The sequence below is a fragment of the Martes martes genome, assembly GCF_963455335.1.
Source record: "Martes martes genome assembly, chromosome: 3".
NCBI lineage: Eukaryota > Metazoa > Chordata > Mammalia > Carnivora > Mustelidae > Martes > Martes martes.
In genome coordinates, this window is record NC_137890.1 from 45,255,894 (window position 1) to 45,275,079 (window position 19,186).

Here is a 19,186-nt window from a genome sequence, read left to right on the forward strand (position 1 = left end):
GCTATCCTGGTGGTAATGTGTGAAATTGTTTTCCACTTGAATAAAATCCAACCTTCCCCCAGAGTTTAGGTGCTAAGCCTATGCGAGCGGTGTGCTCATTCTATTTTATTGTTGTTGTTGTACAAATTATGATGCTGTTTATTGAAACAAATGCAGCTCTACTTCTAAAAACGTAATGGAATTTTTTTCATTTCTGGGGTTGTATAAGTTAAATACTATGAAATTGTTATGTATAAAAGTGTTTTGGAGCTCATCCTTTATTATTTAGCCAGGCAGTTTCCTTATTTTAAAAATTAAATGTAGGACGCCTGGGTGGCTGAATTGGTTGAGCGTCTGCCTTCAGCTCAGGTCGTGATCCCATGTTCCCAGGATCGAGTCCCATATCAGGCTCCTTGTCCAGTGAGGAGCTTGCTTCTCCCTCTGCCTGTCGCTCCTCCTGCTTGTGTTCTCTCTCTAAAATCTTAAAAAAATAAAAAAAAAATAAAAAAAATTAGCAAATGCATTCAACCTGACGCTGCCTTTCAAGCTCTTAACACAAGTGTATAAAATACAGAAGGGGCTCAGTGACTTTGAGAGAATCTTATAAAGTTTTGGTTCGTGGCAAAATTAGAATTTTTTTGGTAACTATCACTGATGGAACCGGTGGGTTATATATTTACAAATTAACTTGTGAATTGCTTACGCTTACTATTCCCATTCATTGACATGTTTACATTTATAATATTGATGCTGCATTAATGCTGTTTTGCTTAATTTCACTTCATTATGAGTTTAACATATTCAGCTACTTTGTGTGTGGTGTGTGGAGTCGGCATGTGTTTAACACTCAGGAATTGATCTCTGTGGAGAAGTTACAGCAGTGAAGTAGTGATTCAGAGGACAGGGAAAGGATCCAATTCCAATTCTTAAATTTTTGGTATAATTTTTTAAAACCAATACCAAGAATTGGGGTACTGAGGCACATAGAGTCTCTCACTTTGGGACCTCTAATCACGTGGAGACAATTGTGTATTTCTCGGTTATTTCCAAAGTAAAGGAGTATTTATGTGGACAGGTTGGGTGCCCTTTTCTCTGCTGCTGTAACTCATTGTCCATACCTCTTGCTAAGTTTTTTTATATCCATATAGAATTGCTTCTTTATATGCTTGTTTCTGCCACTGGATTTTTACTCAGCTTGAGTAGAATATAGCTTTTCGTTTTTTGTTTTTTTTAAATTATAAACATCCGACGAAGTAACATCTCTGTTCTTCGTTTTATAGATCTGGGATTCTATCTGGTGTCATTTTTTTTTTTTTTTCATCCTGAAAAACTTCTTTTGACCTCTTTTGGAGTACAGGTCTGATGGAGACCGATTCTCTCAAGTTTTAGCTGTCTCAAAGTGTTACATTCCGCTTCTTTTTCTGAAAGGTATTTTTACTGGATATAGAATCCCACGATGACTGTTGTTTTCTTACCAGGACTTTTAAAGATGCCCTTCCATTGTCTTTTGTTGTAGTTTCTGGTGCGAAATGAGTTATTTGTGTCATTTTTATCTTGTATAAAATGTGTGTTCATATGTCTGGCTGTGCTTTTATGGTTTGCCCTTTACTTGGGATTTTCAGCAGCTTGACTGGGGCTACCTAGGTGTGGGCTTGTTTGTCTGGGTAATCTTCCTCGGTGGCTACGCTTTTGGTAGTCATGAACTGATTTTTAGAAAATCAATTATTTCAGTCATTATCTCCTGAAATAGATCTCCAATATCCTTTTCTTTTTCTCGTCCTCAGTTACGCTTGTATTACAGTGCTTCACACTGTACCACAGCCCTGGGGTTCTTGGTTCTTTCTTTTTTCTTTCCCTTCTTCCATGGTGTTTGAGTTTGCATGCTTTTTGTTGGTGTGGGTTTAAGTTCACCAGTTCTTTTCTCAGCAGTGTTCTGGTTATTCTGAAGTTCATCTAATGAATTTTTTTGTTAATACATCTTACGTTTCTAACATGTTCTTAAGATTTTATTTATTTATTTATTTGTCAGAGAGAGAGAGAGAGAGAGAGAGAGCGCGAGAGAGCGCATGCACAAGCAAACAGAGGCGGAGAGAGAAGCAGGCTCCCTGTCGGGCAAGGAGCCTGATGTGGGATTCGATCCCAGGACCCTGGAATCATGACCTGAGCCGAAGGCAGCGGCTTAACCAATTGAGCCACCCAGGCGTCCCTCTAACATGCTCTTAAAAATAATTTCCATGACTTTATAAATTGCCCATCTCCTACATTGTGTCTGTTCTTCATTATGTCCTTCAGAATTTTTTTTTAAAGATTTATTTATTTATTTGACAGAGACAGAGAAAGAGGAAGAGAGTGAGAGAGGGAGACAGCAAGAGCAGGAACACAAGCATGGGAAGTGGAAGAGGGAGAAGCAGGCTTCCTGCCAAGCAGGGAGCCTGATGCTGCCTTTGATCTCAGGACTCTGGGATCATAACCTGAGCCCAAGGCAGACGCTTAACGACTGAGCCTCCCAGGCGCCCCCTTCAACATTTTTATAAATATCTTTTGAGATGGTGTGACCCGTAAGTCCATCCAGGCCATCTCTAGGTCTGCTTCTCTTTGACTCTGGGTGACACTTTCTTGGTCCTTAGTGAATTCATCAGTAGTTGATTATATGGTAGACATTTTATTTGAATACTGTGAACATAATCCTTCTAAGAAAGGGAGTGCCTTTCTTCAGGCTGCTAAAATGGGGGACTGAGTCCATGGGGTGTCTAGTTGAGACGAGCTTGGCAAAGCTGCCTTAATTTGAGTAGTGTCCTCTGGGCCTTCAAGGTTGTTCAGAACGAATGAGGCTCTGGCATTTTGCTTTTAGCTTGACGACAACTATTCGTTTTCAAGACGGGGATAACTCTGCTTTGAAGTTCGGATGCCCTTTTCAGGGTTAATGTAAAGTTCTTTGTGTTTTCAGTTTCTTCAGGAGATACCTTGCTAACTTGGTGTCTGCCCCTGGCCTTAAGGTGGTAGCTGTCATTTACTCGCTGAACATCCAGAATATGTGTTGGAGTCTTCTCTCCCATCTTTCGCTTAGTTCAGAGTGTTTGGGAAGACAGTCTCTTTACCTAGGGAGAGGCCTCCTAGGACATTTCATGCCTGGGGATATCTTGCCCTCCCTCCAGCTTTTGGCAGACTAACTCATGCAGTTGGTGAAGGCCTGAGGGAAAGCCTTGGTAGGTGGGTGTAGACTTGCTCCATGACTGGGGCTCCATGGAATTCCAGTTTCTCATGCCAGAACCCATGCTGTCAATAGTTCATTAAAAATTTGGCTTTTTTTTTTTTTTTTTAAATCTTTGTTTAACTTCTTAGTCTGTAACTGTTTGTCAGGGATCAAAGCAGCTTGTAGCTTCCCAGTAGTCCTTCCAGGTTTCCTTATGTCCTCAGCTGCCTGATGGGTTGAAAACAACACTAACTGTAACTTGGGAGGTTTTCTGGCTTGTTTTTGTTATGAGGATGAGAACAGTGGTGGTATTTTGTTACTACTTTCTAAATCCTGCTGGAAGCTGTCGTATTCTCAGGACTTTCATGATTAGGTCCTGTTAGACGGACCATGTGTGAATGTAGTACATGGCATTTTTTTCTAGGCTTTGTATTCACAGTGCATTTGAAGATCTGTTTTGAAAGCTAAATATCTTTTGTGTCTTACTTGAAGAAATCCTATTTCTTTTGTGAATTGATACTGCGACTTTTTGTCCTTTTTAAATTCAGTATTTTGTATCACATTTCTCTACTGGGCTATACTAGCGCTACCCAATAGAATTTTCTGTTGGAAATGCTCTTTATGTGCTTTGACCAGTATGAGAGCCACCAGCCACATGTGGCTCTTGAGGGCTTGACATGTGCTGGTGCAACTAAGAAACTGAACTTATAATTTACATTTAAACAACCATACATGGCTAGTGGCTACCATGAATAGCACAAGTCGATAGATTATATACATTATGGCAAAAACAGTATAAGATATAGTTGCACTGAACAATTCACGGAACCATTGTGGTTTCTGAACACACTTCTGTTAACTACTTTAAGACATTCTTTGCCTTTTTGATACCACTTGAAACTTTGAGTCTGGGTTTTTTTTTTTTTTTTTTAAGATTTTATTTATTTATTTGTCAGAGAGAGAGAGAGAAAGAGCGAGCACAGGCAGACAGAGTGGCAGGCAGAGGCAGAGGGAGAAGCAGGCTCCCCGCCGAGCAAGGAGCCCGATGCGGGACTCGATCCCAGGATGCTGGGATCACGACCTGAGCCGAAGGCAGCCGCCCAACCAACCGAGCCACCCAGGCGCCCCTGAGTCTGGGTTTTATGTGAGGAACAGAATTTGTGAAATCAAGCAATTTCCAAAGAAAAAATAATTAGCTTTATAAAGTAATATCTATATACTTGCAAATATCAGTGAACTATTTGATTTAATAGAAGAAATCTCATCGCAGCAAAATCCCCAGCTTTATCTCCTGAGGCTTTAGCCATCCTACTCTATAGCTGCTCATGAAATTCAAACACATACCAGCCTGAATGAAGAGAAATGTGTTATTTATCGGACCAACAGGCTCTAGAGATATAAGCAGAATTCAACTCTTAGTGCATTCTATGAAATGTGATTGAGGAATTCTGTGAAAAGGGCCCTGGGCAAGGGGGCTGAGAGCTAGGACACTAAATATTGGTTTGATTGCCCACCCCCAAATTAGCCCAGTTACCTTTGTAAAACTGCTTAGTTTGCTAATCTGTAAAGCAAAGGTCACTTGCCATTAAATCTTAATTCTGTAATTTAAGATTAGAAGGAATCTTTGGAGGTTGCCTGAACTCTTTTCTGTCCTTAGATAAGATGGTTATGGAACACTTTTGTGTTTTTAAAAATCTTAAAGATTCTAGTGCTGAATGCCTTCTGATGAAATCATAGTGATAATGGGATCGACCCTGTTGGGGGGGGTTATTTTGGCAACTAGATACACGTTGTTGGAGGAAATATTAACGCATGTGCTACTTTACCTTTGTAGCTGGACAAATTTGCCAGCATAAGAATTCCAGGGAGCAAGAAGGAGAGACCTCCGCTTTCCAACCTGAAGACTGCGTTTGCAAGCAACGATTGCTCTTCCGAGGTGATGGAAAATATTCCAAAGCCACTGTCACAGAATGAAGTCTTAGAACTTTTTGAAAAGATGATGGTAAGAATTTTTTTTTTTCCATAAAATGGTTGATGTAAAAACCTTACCTTGTTAATGGACCAATGAACATTTAAGGCTTGTGTTCCATATATGATTTCTGATGTACTTGAAGATAGCAATTTAGGCATACAGAGCTTTAGGATTACAAAAAAAAGGAGAGGAAAATTGGCACACTAGGTTGTGTGTGTGTGTGTGTGTGTGTGTGTAATATACAGAATACATAAAAACCCTCTCAAGTATCATAATGGTACATTTTGAATCTTAAAGATTATCTAAGTGGTCTATTAGGGTTTGTTTGCATTTTAGAATGATCATCACAGTGCTGTGTATGTGTATGCTGATTTTGTTCATCTTTTTTTCTTGTTTGATTCCTTTCTTAGTTCTCAGGATAACCAGGTTCATAGAGTCCCAGAACATTTATATCTGAGGAGACTAGAACTTACTTATTTCGGGGTGTGTCTTTTCTGGTGGAGACAGTGCTGTTAGAAGCCGCCTTCGGTTGGTTCCAATAAACGGTGATCCTGACTCTGCTCATGGGTAAACTAATTTGACCAACAACCCACTGTGTTAAGTACGTTCAAAATCGTTTATCACAAAATGAATGCTAATTGCATCTAAATAGTTTCACATATAGTTCTTACCCTCAAGTTGCTTATCTTGGAGGAATCAAAATAAACATTTTGAAGAATTAAATGAGTAAGAAATGCCAGAGGGTTCTAATTAATGGTTAAGTTCCTTATAAGTTCAGAGTAGGAAGAAATTAATTTTTGAGATACCTCATTAGCTTCAGGGGAAGCCAAAATTGAAAGGTTATTATAGTAGCTTAGGGAAATTTCATAGAGCAGATGGACTTAGAGGCAGGTGTGGCCTTATAGGGTTGGAATAAGCAGAGGGAAAGGGCATTCTCTTAAGATGGGGAAATGACAGTGAACCAAGAGAGCAAGGTACAAATAGCTCAGGGGGAACGTGTGAGAGGTTTGAAAAATTAGACTGGAGTGATAATTTAGGGCCGATTATGAGAGGATTTTTTTTATACCGTTTTGAAGAGTTGTATAATACTTCAACTCAGGATTTATTTTCTCTATTCCTCTATTGTTTTTGACAGCCTTATTAGTTTTTAGGGAAATTGACTTATTTAGCGTATAAAATATGTTTGAAATTTGAGAAAGTTAATAGCTAGTCTCCTCATTATTCAACTGGAATCAACAAAATATTTACCCTTATACTGCCTTATTTTCTATTCATCAAATATTTGTGTTCAGTGTTATACATGGAGCTTTAGAAGGCCCCAGAAAGAGAGAATGCCTAGTTTGTGTCTCCATAGGTTTAATTAGTGTTAGCGATTCCTAACTTTTCATCTCCGAGCATACGTTAGTATTGTTTTGCATGAACCCTAGACTTGGGACATTCTTACCTATTATGTTAGTTCTTGATGAAGGGCTAATTTTGTTTTTAATTAGCCACACATGTGTAACTCCTTATTAACTCTTTCGTTTCCATGGGTTGGTATCATTTTAGCCTTGAACAAAAAACCTTTTCTTTCCCCCCAATTTTAGTGTATGTGCCGCCAAAGTGAGAACTTTTGTTTGTTTTTGTTTTGTATTTTGCTGGCCTTTGCCTCTGTTAATGAGGCTTGTATAATGGTAGTTCTCTTCAATACCACGTTGGAGGACTCAAGATAATAAAGTGCCCTTAGCTCCCTTCTCATTCCATGTACCGTATGTGGAACCACTGACCTAAATTACCTAGGAGATTCTAGAATGGTACTACTTTCATTTCCTGGTGACTACTTTGTTAAGAAGTTTTTCTTTTTGATCATGATTGCTAGTGGCATCTGAGTATGAGTGAGTAGGCTATTAATGTAAGGTGTTTACGAGGCCACATCTTAGCACCATAAGCCATTAAAAGTATAGCTACCGGGAGTACTGAATACAGTTCACGGTATTCTGTACTGACCGTGATTACTTGAGGTATTTTTCAGTTACTGTGAAAAGGGTCAGTTACCCAGAGAAGGGTAAGACTTTCAGTGTTTGTAGTTATGAATAGGGCAGAAGGATATTGACATTTCTGAAGTGTTCACACAATACATATTTAATAACTGGGCCCGATCGCTTGTTAAATCTTAACAGGTATCCCTGTTGGCAGAAAATCGTTTGCAATCAAACTCATTTTACTCAGCAGCAGTAAAATGAAATTTTTGATGGGTCAGGGCTGCCCAGTTTGCTAAGTGAGTTTGTGAGAACTAAGGTCTTGTTTTTAAAAAAAAAAAACAAAAACAAAAACAAAGAGAATTAGGTTCTTCTTCCCTTTCTGATTGCTTGACTGACAATACATTACAGGGGAAAATCCACTTCTGGTTCCGGAGCTGAGGAAGTTCTCCTCCCTTCCCTAAATGTAAATGAGTGATATCTGTCAGGCTTTACAGGGTACTGCATTTTTGACAAATTTAAAGCTGGTCTATGTCTGTAGAGAATGCTAGATGAAGCGTTGAGTTTGAATTTTTCTATTTTTACTTACATATTTAGTACTTCTTAAAATTTTTAACATTTATTTAGTGAGTGGAAGAGTGAGAGAGCAGGGGAGGGGCAGAAGATGGAGGGACAGAGAGAATCTTGAGCAGACTCCCTGCTGAGTGCAGAGCCCCACAGTGTGTGACCCTGAGATCATGACCTCAGTGGAAATCAAGAGTTGTCACTTAACCAACTGCGCCACCTAGGCACCCCTGTCCGTCGTACCTCTGTCCTTTCGAAGAAGCCGCATCAAATCCACAATCTTAATGTCTTGGCGTTTGCCGCTACAGGGATTTTCTATCATTTAAAATTTACATCTAAATTCCTAGTTTTGACATTGTGTAATTTTTACATAAAGTAAAAACTGTTCTTACAGAACCTTTTTTTTTTTTTTTTGTAATAGTCTTCAGTGTGCTGACTTGATAATGAGAGGTAAGGGTATAATGCTTGAATATTTGTAATCCTTTCATGTTTATTTTGGAGATGGATTTACTTGGTCTCTGGGAAATAGTTTCAGTGGGTTTTCGGTCGAGGTTGGGTCAAGCCTTATTATTTATTTATTTATTTATTTGAGCCTTATTTTTTTAAGCAGTGATGAATGTTGAGACTACTTAAGGGCTCTTTCTCCCATTTGTCTTTTGGTAAAAGTGAAATTGTTATCCGAAAGCCCCTATTGGTTTCTGTGTGGATCTAGCTTTGTGAAATAGCTGTGTGAACATCTTGTATATACAACTTTGATTCCTGGAAGTCAAGTTTCAGTGCTTACTGTTGGACTCACTGTAGGTCTATGTTAACTGGTTTTTGAATGATTTGAGCATGGTAGATACAAGCTGAAAGTGACTTGATCATTTTAGCTGTTGCCTCTTTATATCAGCCCCCTTGGCTTATCCTTGTGCTCCTAGGTGAAATTCCAGGCAGTTCTCAGAGCTTTCTCTTGGCTTTGAGATTAAACAGAAAAAATAATAAAAATAATTTTGATCTAAAAAAAAGCTCTCCCTTTCCCCCCTTACAGGCTGGCTTTACTTCATTCAGGTCTCTAGTCGGGGCAGTGGTTAGGGAATGAGCTTGGCCTCTTCTGTTTCTTTACCTTACTTGGCTGTGTTCTACTCTCCAGACTGCCAGCTGTTTCCTCCAGGACTAGATGGGAGGTGAGGAGAGGAGGAATAAGAGTTTGCTTCTGGTCTAGGGTGTTTATAATCTGGCCTTGGTGCTCTGGGGTGATATTGGTTTTTATTGCTGCTGTAACAAATTACCATGGATTTTGATGGCTTAAACGCCAACATACTGTCTCCTAGTTCTGCAAGTCAAAGTCCAGGTTGACTCACCTGGTTTCTCAGGTTTCACAAGGCTAAAATCTATGTCCAAATAAATGGCTGGGATCTTACCGGATGCTTTGGGAAGAACCTATTCCAAGTTCACGGTGGCAGAATCCACTTCCTCCCTGTTGTAGGACTGAGGTCCTGGTTGTCTTCTGGGGGCCGCCTTAGCTCCCAAAGGCCTCTTTCCTATCCTTTCTGTGGGCCCCTACCTCTCTGTTATATGAAATCCATCTCCTGTTTAAAATTTATATGCCTTCTCCTCCTGTGGCATCTCTTGTCTGCCTCTACAGAAAGTTCTCTGCTTTTAAGGACTCATGTATTAGATTAGACTCACCCAGATGACCCAATAGTATTGATAGTATTGCAGAGTCCCCTTCTAACAGGTAATGTAACTCATTTATAGGACCAGAGATTAGGGCATGGACGTGGGGGATTGTTCTGCCTTTTACAGGTGTAGGAAATTACGGATGCCGATTCTTTTCTCCTGTAGCATTTTTGTGCTCCCTGGTGCCCAGTCTCACCCGCAGTTCCCTTGTCGCTGTCACTGGTGATGTATCCTTCGGTCTTCTGCCCTGGTCTTCCGTGAGCCTATTCCTCTGCGGGAGTCGCCTTCTGGATGCAGGACCTCTCAGAGGCCCAGGACTGCTGCTTCCCTGGGATGTATATCCTGCCCACAGAAAGCTGATGTATCCTTTGGCCCTTGCTCTTGTCCTTTATCTCATTCCCTTCAGAAGTTGCCCTCTAGGGAGTATAAACTACTTGATTCTTTCTTGCTATTCCAGATGTTGACCCTCCTAACTGTAAGTGGCTTTCTAATCATTAGATCTTATATGTAATACATTCTACTCCCTCTTGTCTGCAGCTCTCTTTCCTTTAGTTACCATGACATTCCTTTCCTTCGGATTGTCCTGTTCTCTGGACAGTTTTTACCAGGTTCCATTCTAGGTTTCCTGATTCTGATTTTCATTTCCTCAGGGCTTTACCTCTGGTCCTCTTAGCTTTTCTTTGTCCACTTTGGTTCCTTTCACATTTCTCATGAGGGATGGGAGCCCTTTCATGTTAGAATATCCCCAGTATTCTGATGCTCCGCTGTCTTCGGAAGAGCAGTTATAATCAAACTCTGTAAAAGATGCTAAACCTCAACAAACCAGAAACTGATCTCATTCTTTTCTTTTGGTATTTTTCCAACTTTACTGAGATACAATTGACCTATATAGCATTGTGTAAGCTTAAGGTATACAATATGACTTGATTGATGCATACACACACACACACACACACACACATATATAAAAATGCTTTATAATGGCCCAGATATTTATTTTATTGAGGTACAGTTGACATACAATGTTAGTTTCAAGTGTACTACATGGTGATTGGAGCATATATATTTCTAAATGATTACCACAGTAAGGATAGTTAATATGTCTGTCACCTCATTTAGTTACCCTCAGTCCCACAGTCAGAACTTTTTTTTTTTTTTTTTTTTTTTTTTTTTTTATTTATTTGTCAGAGAGAGAGAGGAGCGAGAGTGAGCACAAGTAGACAGAGTGGCAGGCAGAGGCAGAGGGAGAAGCAGGCTCCCTGCCGAGCAAGGAGCCCGATGTGGGACTCGATCCCAGGACGCTGGGATCATGACCTGAGCCGAAGGCAGCTGCTTAACCAACTGAGCCACCCAGGCGTCCCCCACAGTCAGAACTTTTAAGATTTAGGGGAGCCTGAATGTCTCAGTCGGTTGAGTGTCCGACTCTTGATTTCAGCTCAGGTCATGATGTCAGGGTCCTGGGATCCAGCCCTGTCTCTTCTTGGGCTCTGCGCTCAGCGGGGAATCAGCTTGAGGGTTTCTTGCCCTCTGCCCTTCCCCACCCCTTCAGATAAATAAATTAAAAAAAAAAAAAACTTTCAAGATTGACTTTTGAGCAATTTTCAAGTATACAATACAGCATTAGATTGACCAAGTTGTACATTAGATCCTCAGAATTTGTTAGTCTTAGAACTGTAAATTGTACTCTTTGACTGCCTTCATCCACTTCCTTCCAGCTTCCTTCATCCACGTCATTCACCAGCTCCCAGCAACCACTAATCTGTTTCTGGGAGTTTGTTACTTCTAGAATGCACATGTAAGTAATACTATGTAGTATTTCTTTGACTTACTTCACCTAATGTAATGTCCTCGGGGTTCATCCATACTGTTGCAAATGGCAGTATTTCCTTTCTTATGGTTGAGTAATATTCTATTATATATATGTATACACTAGTTTCTTTATTCATTTATCTGAATGGATACTTAGTTTTTTTTGCCATTTTAGTTTCATAAATAGTACCGTAAACATGGAGGTACAGGTATCTCTTTCAGAGAGTGATTTTCATTTCCTCTGGATGCATACCCAGAAGTGGGACTGCTGAGATCAGACAGAAGTTCTGGTTTTAATTTTTTTTTTTAAATTTCTGTACTATTTTTCACAGTGCCTGTAACAATTTACTTTCTCACTAACAGTGCACATGGGTTCCCACTTCTTCATTCTCGCTAACACTTGATATCCTTTTGATAACTGCCATTTTAACAAGTATGAAGTGATACCTCTTGTGGTTTGTTTTTTAAAGATGTATTTATTTATTTATTTGACAGACAGAGATCACAGGTAGGCAGAGAGTCAGGCATAGAGAGAGAGGAGGAAGGAGGCTCCCCGCTGAGCAGAGAGCCTGATGTGGGGCTTGATCCCAGGACCCCAGGATCATGACCTGAGCCAAAGGCAAGAGGCTTTAACCCACTGAGCCACCCAGGTACCCCTGTTCTTACTTTTTAATAAGATTTCTTTGTTTGAGTTGTAGGAGTTCCTTATATATTTTGTATATTAACCTTTTGTCAGATGTGTGGTTCGTAAATATATTCTCCTATTCTGTAGTTGCCTTTTCATTTTGTTGATGGCTTTTTTTGCTGTGCAAATTTGATGAAAGCTTACTTGCTTATTTTTGTTTTTCTGGCTTGTGCTTTTTTTTGTCCTATCCAAAAAGCATTGCCCAAAACAATGTCCATGAACTTTCCCCCTGTATTTTCTTCTTGGAGTTCTATAGTTTTAGGTCTTAAATTTATGTCTTTAATCCATTTTGAGTTAATTTTTGAGTGGTGTAATGTAGGGGTCTAGTTGTATGCTTCTGTGGTTACAGAACCACAGTTCTGTATAACTGTGGTTAACCAGTATTCCCAACAGTATTTATTGAAGAGACCATCTTTCCAATTAAGTATTCTTGGCTTTCTTGTCAAGTGTTAGTTGACCATATATGTATGGTTTCTCTCTGGGCTCTTGATTCATTTGCATTGATCTATGTATCAGTTTTTATGCCAGTATAGTATTTTGATTACTTTAGTTTTGTAATATAGTTTGAAGTCAGTAAGCATGGTGCCTCCAGCTTTATTTTTCAAGATTGCTTTGCTTAATCATGGTATTCTATGGTTCCATAAAAACAATGTAAGACTGTTTTTCTATTTATATAAAAATGTGGTTGGAATCTTGATAGGGATTGCATTTACTTTATAGATGGCTTTAGGTAGGATGGATATTTTAACAATACTAATTGTTAACTATGAGCATAAAATGTTTTCCCATTTATTTGTGTACTCATATTTTTCATCTTTGCTTTACATGTACAGATCTTTTACCTCTCTAAATTTATTCTTGTTTTATTGACCTTCATCTTATTGTAAATGAGATTGTTTAATTTCTTTTTCAGATAGTTCATTGTTAGTGTATAGAAATGCATCTGATTTTTGTGTGTTGATTTTATATCCTGCCACTTTACTGAATTCATCTGTTCTCAGTTTTTTGGTGGAGCCCTCAGGGTTTTCTATATATAATATCCTCTATAAATAGGTGACAGCATTACTTCTTCCTTTTCAATCTGGTTGCCTTTTATTTCTTGCCTCTGCTCTGACTATGACTTAGAGTACTAGGTTGCTTTAGGTGAGAGTAGGCCTCCTTGTCTTTTTCATGATCTTGGAGGAAAAGCTTTCAATCTATAATCAGTTGAGTACAGGTGAACTATGGGCTTTTCATATGGCCTTTAATATGTTGAGGTCTGCTTCTATTCCCAGTTCACTGAGTTTTTATCACGAATGGATGTTAAATTTTGTCAGACGAATCCCACTTGTTTGTGGTGTACAGTCCTTTTAATGTTTAATTTGGCTTGCTAGTATTTTGTTAAGAGTTTCTGCTTCTAGAATGGATAAAGAAGATGTGGTGTGTGTGTGTGTATATATATATATATATATATATACACACACATATATATATATATATATATACACACACACACACACGATGGAATACTATGCAGCCATCAAAAGAAATGAAATCTTGCCATTTGCGACGGCATGGATGCAAATAGAGGGTATTATGCTTAGCGAAATAAGTCAGTCAGAGAAAGACAATTATCATATGAGCTCCCTGATATGAGGAAGTTGAGAGGCAATGTGAGGGGGTTTGCGGGGTAGGAAGGGAATAAATGAAACAAGATGGGATCGGGAGGGAGACAAACCATAAGAGACTCTTAATCTCACAAAATAAACTGAGGGTTGTCAGGGGGAGGGGAGTAGGAAGAGGGTGGTGGGATTATGGACACTGGGGAAGGTATGTGCTATGGTGAGTGCTGTGAAGTATGTAAACCTGGCGATTCACAGACCTGTACCCCTGGGGCTAATAATACATTATATATTAATAAAAAAAATTAAAAAAAAGTTTCTGCATCCAAATTCATTGGTGATAATGGCTTAGAGTATTCTTGTAATGTCCTTGTCTGACTTGGCATTAGGGTAATGATGGCTTGGTAAAGAGTTAGGGAGTATTCCCTGTTTCCCTCTTCTTCAGTCTTTTGGAAGAGTTTGAGGAAAATGGGTGTTAATTCTTCTTTAAATGTTTGGTTACCCAGTGAAACCATCCAGTCTTGACTTTGGGCAGTTTTGGTTATTGATTAAACTTCAGTGTTCTATTGGTGTGTTCAGATTTTTTGTTTCTTCATGATTCGATCTTAGTAAGTTGTGTGTTTGTAGGAATTTATCCATTTTTTCTAGGTTGTCCAATTTGTTGGTGTGTATATGTAGTTTAGAGTAGTCTCTTATGACCTGTGTATTGGTGCTAGGATTTGTAATGTGTCCTCTCTGATTTCTGATACTGAGTGTTCTCTCTTTATTTTTTATTTTTAATTTTTTTTTGATATGCACCACACCCAATGTTCCATGCAATACGTGTCCTCCTTAATACCTCCTTAATTTCTTAAGGAATCACCAGGCTCACCCAATGCCCTACATACTTCCCCTCCAAAGCCCTCAGTTTGTTTCTGAGTGTTCAGTCTCTCATGGTTTGTCTTCCCCTCTGATTTCCCCCAACTCACTTCTCTCCATCTCCCAATGTTCTCCGTATTATTCCTTATACTCCACAAGTAAGTGAAACCATACGATAATTGACTCTCTCTGCTTGACTTATTTCACTCAGCACAATCTCCTCCAGTCCCATCCATGTTGATACAAAATTGGGTATTCATTCTTTCTGATGGAGGCATAGTACTCCATTGTATATATGGACCATTTTATCTACTTGTCTGTTGAAGAGCATCTTGGTTCTTTCCACAGTTTGGCTACTGGCCATTGCTGTTATGAAGATTGGGGTACAGATGGCCCTTCATTACATCTGTATCATTGGGGTACACACCCAGTAGTACATTTGCGGGGTCATAGGGTAGCTCTATTTTTAATTTTTTAAGGAATCGCCACAGCGTTTTCCAAAGTGGTTGCACCAATTTGCATTCCCACCAACAGTGTAAGAGGGTTCCCCTTTCTCCACATCCTCTCCAACACTTGTTGTTTCCTGTCTTGTTGATTTTGGCCATTCTACCTGGTATAAGGTGGTATCTCAATGTGGTTTTGATTTGAATCTCCCTGATGGCTAATGATGATGAACATTTTTTCATGTGTCTGTTAGCCATTTGTATGTCTTCTTTGGAGAAGTGTCTGTTCATGTCTTCTGCCCATTTTTTGACGGGATTATCTGTTTTGTGTGTGTTGAATTTGAGGAGTTCTTTATAGATCTTGGGTATCAGCCCTTTGTCTGTAGTATCATTTGTGAATATCTACTTCCTTTCATTCCATGGGTTGCCTCTTTGTTTTGTTGACTGCTTCCTTTGCTCTGCAGAAGCTTTTGATCTTGATGAAGTCACAAAAGTTCATTTTTGCTTTTGTTTCCTTTGTCTTTGGAGACACGCCTTGAAAGAAGTTGCTGTGGCCGTTGTTGAAGAGGTTACTGTCTATGTTCTCCTCTAGGATTCTGATCGATGCCTGCCTCACGTTGAGGTCTTTTATCCATTTTGAGTTTATCTTTGTGTATGGTGTTAAGAGAATGGTTGCGTTTCATTCTTCTACATATAGCTGTCCGATTTCCCAGCACCATTTATTGAAGAGACTGTCTTTTTTCCACTGTATATTTTTTCCTGTTTTTTCGAAGATTATTTGACCATAGAGTTGCAGGTCCATATCTTGGCTCTCTACTCTGTTCCCCTGGTCTATGTATTTATTTTTGTGCCAGTACCATGTTGTCTTGGTGATCAGAGCTTGGTAGTAAAGCTTGAAATAAGCAACGTGATGCCGCAGTTTTGTTTTTCAACATTTCCATAGCAATTCGAGATCTCTTCTGGTTCCACACAAATTTTAGGATTGTTTGTCCCAGCATTTTGAAAAATGGCAGTGGAATTTTGATCAGGATGGCATTGAAAGTATAGATTGCTCTGAGCAGTATAGACATTTTAACAATGTTTATTCTTCCCATCCATGAGCATGGAATGCTTTTCCATCTTTTTATGTCTTATTCTCTTTCTTTCATGAGTGTTCTGTAGTTTCTTGAGTACAGATCCTTTGCCTCTTCGATTAGGTTTATTCCAAGGTATCTTATCGTTCTTGGTGCTATAGTAAGGGGAATAGATTTTCTCATTTCCTTTTTATATTTTCATTGTTAGTGTATAGGAAAGCAACAGATTTCTATGCATTGATTTTGTATCCTGCCACATTACTGAATTGTTGTATGAGTTCTATTAGTTTGGGGTGGAGTCTTGGGTTTTCCATAGAAAGTATCATGTCATCCACGAAGAGAGAGAGAGTTTGATTTCTTCTTTGCCAATTTGGATACATTTTATTTCTTTTTGTTGTCTGACTGCTGTTGCTAGGACTTGTAGTACTATGTTGAACAGCAAGGCAAGAGTGGGCGTCCTTGTCGTGTACGTGATCTCAAAGGGAAGGCTATCACTTTTCCCCACTGAGAATGATATTCGCTGTGGCTTTTTCATAGATAGGTTTTATGAAGTTGAGGAATGTTCCCTGTATCCCTATACTTTAAATCGTTTTAATCAGGACCCGATGCTGTATTTTGTCAAATGCTTTTCCTGCATCAATTGAGAGGACCGTGTGGTTCTTCTCTTTTCCCATATTGATTCGTTCTATCACATTGATTGATTTGGGAATGTTGAACCACCCTTGCATCCCATGGGTAAATACCACCTGGTCATGGTGGATAATCTTTTAATGTACTGTTGGATCCTATTAGGATCTTGTTGAGAATCTTGGCATCCATATTCATCAGTGATATTGGTCTGAAATTCTCCTTTTTGATGGGGTCTTTGCCTCGTTTGGGGATCAGGGTAATGCTGGCTTCACAATAAGAGTCTGGAAGTTTTCCTTCTTTTTCTGTTTTTTGCAACAGCTTAAGGAGAATAGGTATTATTTCTTTTTTGAATTTTGGTAGAGTTCCTGAGGGAATCCATCAAGTCTTGCGCTCTTGGGAGGGTTTTGATCACTGCTTCAATATCGTTACTAGATATTGGCCTATTCAAGTTGTCAATTTCTTCCTGATTCAGTTTTGGAAGTTTATAGGTTTCCAGGAATGCATCCATTTCTTCTAGGTTGTTTAACTTATTGGCATATAACGATTGATAATAATTTCTGATGATTATTTCTGTTTCCTTGGTGTTAGTTGTGATCTCTCCCTTTCCACTCATGATTTTATTAAGCTGGGTCCTCTCTCTTTTCTTTTTGGGTTGGTTTGGATTAGATTAGATTTATCAATCTTATTGTTTCTTTCAAAGAACCAGCTTCTAGTTTCGTTGATGTGTTCTACTGTATCTCTAGTTTCTAACTCATTGATCTCTGCCCTAATCTTGATTATTTCCCTTCTTGTGTGGGGTTGGCTTAATTTGTTGTTGATTTTCCAGTTCTTTAAGGTGTAAAGAGAGCTGGATTTTTCAATTTTTTGAATTCTGGATTTTTCAATTTTTATATTCTGGATTTTTCAATTTTTTTGAGTGAGGCTTAGATGGCTGTGTATTTCCCCGTTAGGACCGCCTTTGCTGTATCCCACAGGTTTTGGACCAAAGTGTCTTCATTCTCATTGGTTTCCATGAATTGCTTAAGTTCTTCTTTGATTTCCTGGTTGATCCAAACATTGTTAAGCAAGGTGGAATTTAGCTTCCAAGTGTTTGAATTCCTTCCAAACTTTTTCTTGTGGTTGAGTTCCACTTGCAAAGCATTGTGGTCTGAGAATATGCAGGGAATAATCTCAATCTTTTGTTATTGGTTGAGCCCTGATTTGTGACCCAGTATGTGGTCTATTCTGGAGAGAGTTCCATGTACACTCGAGAAGAATGAGTATTCTGTTGTTTTAGGGTGGACTATTCTGTGTATATCTGTGAGGTCCATCTGGTTCAGTGCGTCATTCAAAGCTCTTGTTTCTTTATTGATTTTCTGCTTGGACAATCTATTACTGAGAGTGGCATGTTAAGATCCCCTACTGTTAATGTATTCATATTAATATGACTCTTTATTTTTTTTTTTTGAAGATTTTATTTATTTATTTGACAGAGATCATGTGTAGGCAGGCAGGCAGAGAAGAGAGAGGGGGAAGCAGGCTCCCTGCTGAGCAGAGAGCCCGATGTGGGGCTTGATCCCAGGACCCTGAGATCATGACCTGAGCCGAAGGCAGAGGCTTAATCCACTGAGCCACCCAGGCACCTGACTCTTTATTTTGATTAGCAGTTGGCTTATGTAGTTGGCTGCTCCCATATTGGGGGCATAAATATTTACAATTGTTAGATCTTCTTGGTGGATAGACCCTCTAAAGATGTAGTGTCCTTCTGTATCTTTGACTACAGTCTTTAGCTTAAAAATCTAATTTATCTGATATGGGAATCACTACCCCAGCTTTCTTTTGAGGCCTATTGACATGAAAGATGCTTCTCTATCCCTTCACTTTCAGTCTGGATGTATCTTTAGGTTCCAAATATGTCTCTTGTAGACAGCATATGGACAGGTCTGTCGTTTTATCCACTCTGCAACCTGTGCCGCTTTATGGGAGCTTTTAGGCCATTCACGTCAAGAGTGATTATTAAAGGGTAAGTTTTTATTGACATCATGTTGCCTTGAAGTCCTTGTTTCTATAGATTGTCTCTGTATATTTCTGTTCTATGTCACTCTTGGGTTCTTCTTTTATATAACCTCCCCCTCCCCTTAATATTTCTTGTAGTGCTGGCTTGGTAGTAGCATACCCTTTTAAATCTTGCTGGTTTTGGAAGCTTTTTATCTGTCCATCCAATTTGAATGTCAGCCTTGTTGGATGAAGTATTCTTGGCCACATGTTCTTCTCATTTAGTGCCCTTTCTGGCTTGCCAGGTTTCTGTGGACAGGTCTGATGTTATTCTGATGGTCCTTCCTCTGTATGTAAGGAATCTCTTCCCCCTAGCTGCCCTTAAGAACGTCTGTCTGAAATTATGATTTGTGAATTTCATAATTAAGTGTCTGGATGTCTTTCTAGACTTGTTGATCTTGCCTCTAGGACACGAACACTTGTTCCATTCCTCAGATTAGGGAAATTTTCATGTAGAGCGTGTTCAACTATATCTTCTAGTCTTTTCTCTCTCTCTACCTGCCCAGGGATCCCAATAATTCTGATGCTGGAACATTTCATGGCATCATTTATTTCCCTAATTCAGTTTTCATGGCTTCTAAGCTTTTTGTTCCAGGTCTCCTCCTGATCCTTCTTTTCTATTAGTTTGTCTTCTAGATCACTAATTCTATCTTCTGCCTGGTTACTCTAGCTGATAGAGTATTTAGATTAGATTGGATCTCATTGATAGCATTTTTAACTTGTGC

General features: G+C 39.1%; 1 protein-coding gene across 4 annotated transcripts in view; it reads left to right on the plus strand.

Moving 5' to 3' along the window:
- DIAPH3 (diaphanous related formin 3) overlaps nucleotides 1-19,186 on the plus strand; it is a gene marked incomplete at its 5' end in the record, with an annotated part of 496,633 nt that overhangs the window by 42,868 nt on the left and 434,579 nt on the right. For 3 of the 4 annotated variants that reach the window (XM_080798921.1, XM_080798920.1, XM_080798922.1), the window contains one exon: nucleotides 5,007-5,174. The exons of the other annotated variant lie outside the window; for it this stretch is intronic. In XM_080798921.1, the coding sequence (XP_080655047.1) occupies nucleotides 5,007-5,174 (168 nt within the window). The remainder of the gene's footprint in view (nucleotides 1-5,006; nucleotides 5,175-19,186) is intronic. 4 annotated transcript variants of the gene reach the window in all.